Consider the following 9,588-nt stretch of genomic DNA (forward strand, 5'->3'; position numbering starts at 1 on the left):
ATCACATTTAGTGTTTAAGTAATGTCCCAGATTCACAAAATAATTAAGCCTTCTGCTCCAGTTTGGTTGCCTAATTCCCACTGAAGTAAACTGAAACCAATGCAAACTGAAGTATTTTTGCAGATTCTATTCTGTGTTTTGATAGCCTCTACCACTTGTCCTCATCTGTCCTTAACTCCTCTTTTTGATCAGGTTAACACTTAGGTGACCCCTGCATATTCAGGCAAATTAAGACATTCTAAGTGCTAGTAAGCAAAAACTAGTGATGTGGCCATTAAATATAAACCCCTCAGATTCTTCTGTAAGAAGCAGGTGAGTTCAGTGGGTTCAACACAACAAAGTCTTGATGCAATCAACAGCAGAAAAGAACTAAATTTGCTTTAAAACATGTTTTGCTGCAAACTAATATGCTTTCTCTCAACTCCTCCTGGGTACGTATGGAAATATCTACAAATAGCTATATGAAAATATGCAAGTTCTTATGTGTACACTAATAACCAAGTAATGAACTTTCTGAAAATCATCTAAACCACAGAAAGTTGTTAGATGTGTACAGCTTTGAACTAGCTTTTGTTTACTTCAGATATGTCATTTCAGCAAAAGCCCTTCAACTTTACTGTCTACCACTACAGAAGGAAATGATATGCACAAAGCAGGAAGATCATATTTGATCACCTCTCTTACCACTGAATCTTACTTTGCCAGAGAAGGTACAGCTAACATTTGCTTTGTTACTGATATCTGTGACATCTGACTCACTAGGCCATTAGAAAAACCCCACCAACCATACATATAGTGGGATTAGTTACTTTGTAGAAATATTTTCATCTATTATTTCAAGTTCTGTCCAATTCTCAGAAGAATAAATAACCACTGTACCATTGGCTTGACTCAATACACTCATTCTCAAGTCACATCACTACTGCTCTGCTAAACCTGCAAAATTCAATTGTTAAACAAGATTACCCACAAGCTATTATAAATTCCAATGTTCATGACCACTACAGCTCAGCTGACGGCCTATGGACTGAACTCAATCTACAAGTGTTTCCTCCTGAAATTTTTATAGGTCAGACTTTGATTCTTTTCAACTTGTCATTCTTAAAATCCAAAGAATGACAGTTAGATTGTACATGTAAAAATACATATTACATACCACGTTTAACAAGCGTAAGCCAATTATGATACTAATCAATGAAATACAGATCTTTTTAATAAACGATTAGAAAAATCCAGAGCAGATGTGAAACTGAATACCAACTAGTTGTAATGCTATTCAAATGCTCCAATTATTACAGTAAGACCTACAAATACCTGCAACTCAAGAAATACAAGACTCAGGAAGTTGGTTTTTAAAGTCTAACTGAAGATAAGAAAATAATGAAATCTGTTTGCAAATTCCTAACGTTTAACTCTAGACTGTTTTATTCTCTGAGCCACATATTAACATTCTAGGGAAAAAAACAAGAATATGGAAGCACATATACTCATTAGGAAGTCCATATACTCGTTAACTACGGAGAAGCCTGCTTCAGGCTGACACGTTTAACAGCTCTTTAATACACAATTATAGAAACACACATCTAGAATTCAGATATGTCCTACTTAGATGCATTTCAAGTGCTGGTTGAGGATGAGAAAAAGAAAGAAAAATGAAATAAATCAGAATCTACAATTAGTAGAAATACATCCGGGATGTATATCAAAAGGGGGTTTAAAACAACACTGCCTGGGTGACATCAGGAACCAAAACACAAATGCTGTGCTCACACAACCAGAAAAGTCAAATCTGCTCATTCTTTTTCGCATGGTTACCTAGCACTCTCTTCCCTATCCCCAAAAGATGCACGACAGCCAGTAGCCTGTGGCATGGAAAAGAGGAGTACAGAGGCCAAATTCTCCTTCCTTCTCTTGTCACAAGACAGAAATCAGAACCACCTACCTTGTGTATGTCACAGATTATATCGGGTTGAGTTATACTGAGAAGGTCATTATTTCCTTTCAAAGGCCTGGAATGATCTTTAAATTCATGCCCTCGGAAATCCTCTTCTGACAGGGCATGTTGCTGGATCATGGTACCCATGCCTCCATCCAAAACCATTATCCGCTCCTGCAGAACTGATTCAATTTCATCTCCCATGCTTTTCTGAGGATCTGTTGTAAGAAAATAAATCCAATATTTAAGCAGCTTTGAAATTCCCTATCTATACACTTGGGCAACCTGAGTTCTTCTGATTTAAGAAACAGAATAAAATAACTAATCCTCTACTGAAATCTAACAGTAATTGGTTTACTTCACCTACAGCTCCAATCACATGATGTCAGGTAACAGCAGCATCTGTCTAAATAGAATTAGACTCAATTGGACTTTCCTCTAAGTACAGTCACCTGCAGGAACAAAAGTACCAAAAGTTCACAAGGGCATACACCAAACTCTCTATATAAACTTGTCTCCAACAGCAAAAAGCATGGTAATTTCCACTACAGCAACATTTGAACTGCAAACAGAGCTGCCTCTTGGTACCTGACACTGTATTGCAAGTGCTACACAAGTACAATCCAGAAACTAGTAAACTTCACTTCAAAAAAATTCTACTTTGATTACCTATGTCGTAATGAACAAAGGGAAAGAGAAATGAACTGAGCAAGCAAAAACAATTCTTCAACTGAGTCTTTGTAGGATTAGAATAGTAAATAACAATTTTGCACTTTTGTTAGTGAGGAAATGCCAAGATACACCAACAGATAATAGCCAGGTTTTATTTTCTTTTGCATAAACACAGCAAGATCTTCTGTTCTGCAACAATGCCAGAAAAAAATAAATCAGGCAAATCACATGATAATTACAAGATACTGACAGGGTAAGGCTAATACTGACTGAAACAGGAAACTGTAGAAATTTCAGAGCTACCATTAGGAATAAAGATGCAGTATTGTAATGCTTTAAGATCCAAACAAAGCCTATCACAAACATCAAACAAAAAGCCAAAGCTATAGTCTGAGGCTTAAAAAAAAAAAAAACAAACAAACAAAAAAAAAAAAAAAACAGCACAAAACCCCCACAAAAGTAATCCTACTTCTCCTCTTCAGAATGTATGCAGAATCATTTTGGAACAAAGACACACTTACAAGCATATAGCAAAATAACCAAACAGCCTCTTTACCAAAATCCCAATTCACAAGAGTGGGACCCCACTGATCTTTGACAACCATGTAGATGAATGATGTGTTATTCTTCATCTCTCTCCTCCATTCAGCTTGGGCTTACGCACTTCGAGTAAACACCTGTTTTGCATTTTGGTCATGCACTACCATCAAAACACTTGTAAAAAAGGATGATTTCTGAAGCACAAAAACATCCTACACCTCATTACAACTTACACACAATAGTACTTAAAAATCACTGGCCACTGCTAACTGATTTGACTTTTTTTTTCCTTCTGCAGTCTTGCAATGCAACTTCTGTTTTGACATCAGTACTGTTAAAAAAAAAAACACACTGGAAAGAAGATGAGGCCAAGAGTAAAGTGTTACAAGGTTACATTTATACCAATGCTTTGAAAAAACAGCTCTAAATCAGATGTAGTCTCAGCAAGAAGACAAGCCAAAGAAAATTTGCTTTATAAGAAGTATGAAGCATTTGAAGGTAGATTAAAATACCAAAAAGCAAGCCACCCTCATTTCAAGTTGAAAGTTTTAACACCATGCAGGCAGGCTCAGCAGGTTCTTATACAAGAGGCTTAAACCTACTCATGTTAAACCATCAAATTACTCATGAAAATAAAATCAGACCTTGAGCTAAAGGCTTTCAGAAGCAAGACCCAAAAAACAATATCTGAAATTACGACTGCAATACAGTCTCCCACGGATTGTAACTCATGTGCTTTGCAAGAGCTACAACCCAATGAGACACACAAATTAGAGCTCGCTTTTGCCTCTAAGTCAACTCCTTGATGCCCAGAGCTGCAGCCCAAACAGCTGAGCTGGGCCACCAGAGCCCACCCAAAACCAGTACTCCTTTCTATAGGCTTCTGTCCCTTCTACCTATGTGCTTCCCAAATATCTTCTCATACACACTGGAAAGCAAACAAAGACTTACAATCATCTATACGGTTTTAAATCCTGCACCTCATCTAGTCTATTGCGCGTTCTCTACAGTTTGCCTTGCTGACTCAATGTACAGTTTTCTCCTCATAGGAGCACAGATTTCTGCCTCATCTCTGCTCCTAGCTCTGTGCAGAACCTTGTTCTGAAGAAGCTTTCCAAATCTGTGCTTCTTCAGCAGCATCTCAAAAAGCTGCAGGAAATATGATGGGAATCATGAAGGTGGGTGTCAGTGCCAGACGTACACACTCTACTTTTTACAAATGGATGGCGTAGCTCCAAGCCCTCCAAACCCCAATTTACCTGTCCTTGCTTGATAACACTTGACTCTTCTTCCATTAGGAGCCTGCACTTCTTGAAGTCGTGCTCTGGCACACTGATAATGCAATTTTCAAGTTGGAAACAAAGTTTGCAGACAGGTCCAAAAAGACCCCAGATATCAGAGAGGATCAATTCATAAAGGCATGCTAGAAAGTGCTGAACTCTGCCCTTGGGAGAAAAGCAGGGAGGAGGCTGGGAGTCAGCTCTGCTAAACTAGTATCATAATCTTAATTCAGCATTCAGCTCATGTAATTCCTCTCTCCAGCACAGACAGGGTGCAAGAGTTTGTTACAGAATAAATGAAAAAAATTTCAGAGAAATTTTTAAGCAGGAAAAAATCAGGTCAGCCTTTCCCCCTCCCCTTCCCTTTTTTTTTTGTTTACAAACCCTGCTCCTACCTCTGCTTAGCCAGAAGCTGATGAAAAATTTATTTTATAAAGATCATTGCTGAGCTTTAGGAAATAGATTTCCTCTTCCATTCCACAGTGTCCAGGAGAAAAACTGTCTCTATAGCTATAATAGAAATAGTAGCAAACCAGCGGTGCTAACAGGACCCAGGAACAGTTACCTTGATTTTACACTCTACTAAAACTTAAAACGTAAAGCACACTACCACAGAGTGTTCTAGGGCTGGAACTAGTTTAGCAGGTGATACCAAGACAGAACAAAAGTGATTCAACAGCATTGGCTTAAAGGCCAATGGGATACAGAATGCAGAATAAAAAATCCTAATATCCTACTTTACTTCCACAAAGTAAACACTCTGGCTTGAGATCACTTAACAATGGAATTACTAATCTGGAAAGGATAAATGAAATCTGCTACAACTTTTACGTCCTGTAGATGTTTCCAAGTAAGTTTGCATAGCACACAAGGCATCCCTGTGGTACAGCTGTTCACCCCTGGTCAGTCTACCACTAACAATTATAAACTGTGCCCAACATGTAACCTAACATTTTCACTGTAACATAACACTTTCACAATGTGGCAACTAAACAACGCAGGACATAAGGCAAGTTAATATTCCTTCACCTCTTTATCCCAACGCACATTCAGGCCACATGTGCAGAATTGAAGGGATAAACGCATGTTCTCCACAAGAAACAGGACTTCAAAGCTTGCATTTTGCTTAAAAACACATTTTTCTGATGCCTGCAATAATTCTCAAAAGGTAGGTTTTTTTTTTAATTTATGCACTTTATTAAAAATTTAGTCTACTATAAAATAGTCTAGCACACTTGGAAAGGAATAAAGGATTACAAGTTCCTTCCAAAACTTTTAATAAAGAATCAACCCAGCTGTGACAATATTACAGTATTTGAGTCACATTAATGTAAAAGAACACAAATCGAAGAACAACTTCAGGAGGGAAGCTATAAGCACTTACAGTACCTCCCATTTCCCAGGTTTACCAGGTCCTGTCCTAACAGGCAACAGGGCCAATCCACACTTGCACATCCTAATTTAGCAAATCAGCATTCCCCCACACCAGCTCCAAGCACAAGTTTCTCCATCATTTAAAAAATTGTTGTACAGAATGCAGAAATTACAATAATAGCTAGAAAGGATTCTCCTGCTATCAGCCTGCCACTGACAACTCATGACAAACTTAGCGTTACTTGCTGTTTAATTAATTAAATCTTCTTCAACTGGATGCCTCCAGTTGAGGCACTAAGAGTTCATGAAACACTAAGAGTTTCATGAACTGTAGCAACAGATGGCAGACAGGTCCTCTTCAACAGTGGGCAGCAGCACCCTATCGCTAAGTTATTTGCTACCCTGCCTGTCCAAAGAGAAAAGCACTGGATCTTACCACTTCACCGTGGGCACCTATGTGCATCTTGCTGACATTTCTGTGTCAGCATTTGTCTTTAGAATCATTCAGGTCTTCCATAACAAACAGACACTTGTGTAGCCAATACGTTTACAAAGTCAGCTTGCACGGCAAACAACTACACTGAAGTCCCAGAATAACAGAGGAAGCTTGTTAGTTGTGTCCACCGTCTCTACCTAAACATGCAAATCCCAGGCTCAGAAAGCTTCCTGTGTTATAACCACAACTGTCCATCTCCCAACATTAAACTACTCACAACAGATTATTATTCATTACAGGCAGGAACCATGGGGAAACAAAACAGCCTCCAGATAAGCACAGTCTTGCTTTGTGGCATGCCCTGTGCTGAAAGGCTAGGGAGAAGCCCTTCACTCAGCTTCCTGACAGGCTGCTCCTGAACACAGGTCCCTTGCATCACTGCCAGACGTACACACCATCATCTACTCCCTTCTGCCTGTTCAATGGGGCTCCACAAGCAACCCCGGCACGCAATTTTTGCTGTCACCTGAGAAGAACTTTTCTCCAGCTGACACCACTTCTCAAGCTGCTGCTGAAACACCCTCCCATGTCTCCCATTTCAGCCAAACCCCTTCGGTTCTGCAGCAGCAGGGCAGCTGCTAGCCATGGCTTGACCCCAAGTGGCATGTCAAAAAGAGCAGGGCAAGTCAATGGCTTCTTTACCAGAAGAATCTGGAAAAAACCTCAGACCACAAAAGCCGTCAGCCTGTCTGACAAGCTGAGGGACGCAAGCCTAAGCTTAAGTACATGCTCAGCAGCAGGCATTCCCTCAGAAATTAATACTAAAAAGTGAAGCGCTCAGGATCTCCTCGGGTAGCAGCACCGCTGAAAGCAGCCACTGAGAGAACTGTGCATTTAAAAATACAACGTCAATTAGCAGCGAGTTTTACTTCCTCTCCCCTCCCCAACAACTTCTGTTTAACCCGCGAAACGGCATTTTTGGCTTGGAGCCCTGGAGCACACACACTCCCCACCACCAAGCCGCAGCCTCTCACGCACTTGAGTGGGTAGTTTGTTTTGTTTTGGGTTTTTTTTTCAAATTTTATTTTTTCCGGCTTAACTGCGTCCGACGGGGCGGCGCGGGCGCCCCTGCACCCTCCGCGGTAGAGCGAAGCCTACTCCAAGTCGCCGCCTCAGCCCCGGAGCGGCCCTGCAACAAGCGCCCGTATTCCCCACCGCCATCGCCGCCGGGCCGGTGTCGGCCGCTTGAAGGCCGGCCGAGCCGCCAGGCGCGGCTCTCACAGAACTTTTAAACGCTGCGAATAACGGACACCCCCCGCCCGCACCCCCCGCCCCCCTCAGCGTTCGCGTCCGTTACCCGGCGGGTCGGCGCCGGCGGGCGCCATGCTGCCCAGACGTCACAGCCGCGCCGCGGCGGCGACAGGCACCCCCGAGGCGGATGGGGCGGAGGGCGGCCCGCGCGCCACCCGCGCGGCGCGCGCGAGCGGCGAGGCCGCCGCGTCGGCCCCCTAACGCGCGAGCTCCGCCCCAGAGCGCGGGCAGGAAGCGCGGGCCGGCCCCCGCGCGGGGCGGCCGTTGCGGCGGGGAGGCGGTGCCACCGCCTGACAGACAGGGAGTCGCTGCCTGAGGGGAGCGCGGCGGAGCTCACGGGGTTGCTCCTCAGCAGGCTGGAAGCTCCCCCGAGGTGGGGGGTTTGTTCTCCCTCTGCGGCCCGAGGCTGGCAGCTGCGAAACGTAGGGCTGGACGGGGAGGGCGAAGCCTGGTCTGCTGACTGAGCGTCCTGACGGGTAATGCCGGTAGCTTTAGGTGCCTCGGTAGCTACTGGGCAATACTTTTGCTGCTAGGCAGGGCTGAACAAAATGAGTTGTCCCATCATTGTGGGAAGTTGGGGCAGAAAGTAAGTCTTTATAGTGCCAACAACACTGGTATCGCAATTAAAGAGTAACTCAGTATGGAGAGGAAACAGGCAAATGCGCCTTACATAAACTGGAAATCAGTGCTCCCAGTGCTGTGCGGATGCATGTTAATGGTGTGTAAACCTGGAAACAAGTTTATACTAAAGGAATTGAGCAAATTAAGGCACAGACACAAATAAAATGTGTCTTATTTTGACATAAGAGTTTCACTTCCATAGTCCGTGATGGTACGTCCTTTCAACTTCTTATCTGAGGACTCACGTTTTAAAAGAAAGAAATGCCTGCAGAGCAGCCTCGCAAACAGGGAACACTTGCCAAGAGTCAGAATAGCTCAGGGGAATAACGTCTGCACTCATTTAAAGTGCTAGTAATTCAGATGCCAGTAGTAAACACGAACAGCATTGTCATTTAAAGTAGTTCAGTGTTCAAAATATGAAGAGAAAAAGGAAGTCTGTAAGATGGATTATTGACCAGCCTTTCCTGTTTTCCTTGGCTGGTTCAGTAACTTAAGCTCGCAAAGCAAGATGTAGAGGCCACTGGTTCCGTGTTACCAGGAATGAACTGAGTTTGCTTCCCTCCTTCAGGCGCCAGGGCCTCGGCTCTGGGCAGCAACGGGAAAGCCTTTTATCAGCTCAGAGTATGTGTTGCTACATGTACCGTACTTACTTAATAATGGCTTCTGCTTTTTCCCTGAAAAATTTTAGGAGATTCAAATTGAGTTGAAAGCCATTAGTGTAGATGATTCCTGGAGGCTAAATGTGTACTCTTGAATTTTCTTTTGAGACACAAAGCCAGTTGGTTACAAGCCCTTCGAGTCCAATGTGATCTAGGAACTTTTATAATCAGCTGTCACTTTGGTCAATGGTGATGCAATGACATATAAAAAATGTAGCATTCTGTTCAAATAATATATATGTCTAATTCAGCTTCAGAAAAAAGTACAGGCAGCTTACAAATCAAACAGAGAGTAGTCGAACTTCAGAGCCCATGTAGAGGCCATGCTCCAGTTTTGAATGCCAGGACACATCGCTGGAGAGCGGACCTTGCCTTTTAGAAAACTATTGCAGTGGTCAGCCCAAGCTCCCACTACGAAAATGTGTCCCAAAATTCCAGTGTAATACGCAATGGTCTGGAAACCCATAAACTTTAAAAGCTAACAACAGAAGCGGAATACACTAAACAGAAGCAAAAGTCAGGTACTACTAGAGACTGCTTAGTTTTATCACTTTTCCACATAATTTACCTGTATTATAGAGATGGGCAGTGCCTTGAGAACCATTCATTAAGGGATTTTAGGGTGTGCATTTCCTTGCTTGACTTTCTCCAACCTCCAGCCTTTTTGTCATGCCACATAACACACTGAAAATTTTCTCTGGCAGCAATTCTAGGTAAAAAGATCACTGTCTCCACAGCTGTTTTGTGGCGACAGATCTT

At 42.6% G+C, this 9,588-nt stretch overlaps 1 protein-coding gene across 7 annotated transcripts in view; it reads right to left on the reverse strand.

Moving 5' to 3' along the window:
• MTR (5-methyltetrahydrofolate-homocysteine methyltransferase) overlaps positions 1-7,740 on the reverse strand; it is a 52,193-nt gene extending 44,453 nt beyond the window's left edge. For all 7 annotated transcript variants that reach the window (XR_008465400.1, XR_008465398.1, XR_008465399.1 and 4 more), the window contains exons 1-2: positions 7,596-7,740; positions 1,943-2,154 (exon numbers count right to left, since the gene is read on the reverse strand). Coding sequence is in view for 2 of the 7 variants with exons in the window: in XM_054195207.1 (XP_054051182.1) it covers positions 1,943-2,154; positions 7,596-7,623 (240 nt within the window). In the remaining 5 variants the exon portion in view is untranslated. The remainder of the gene's footprint in view (positions 1-1,942; positions 2,155-7,595) is intronic.
• Between the last annotated feature and the right edge of the window lie 1,848 nt (positions 7,741-9,588).

This window comes from Rissa tridactyla, chromosome 3, assembly GCF_028500815.1.
Source record: "Rissa tridactyla isolate bRisTri1 chromosome 3, bRisTri1.patW.cur.20221130, whole genome shotgun sequence".
NCBI classification, from domain to species: domain Eukaryota; kingdom Metazoa; phylum Chordata; class Aves; order Charadriiformes; family Laridae; genus Rissa; species Rissa tridactyla.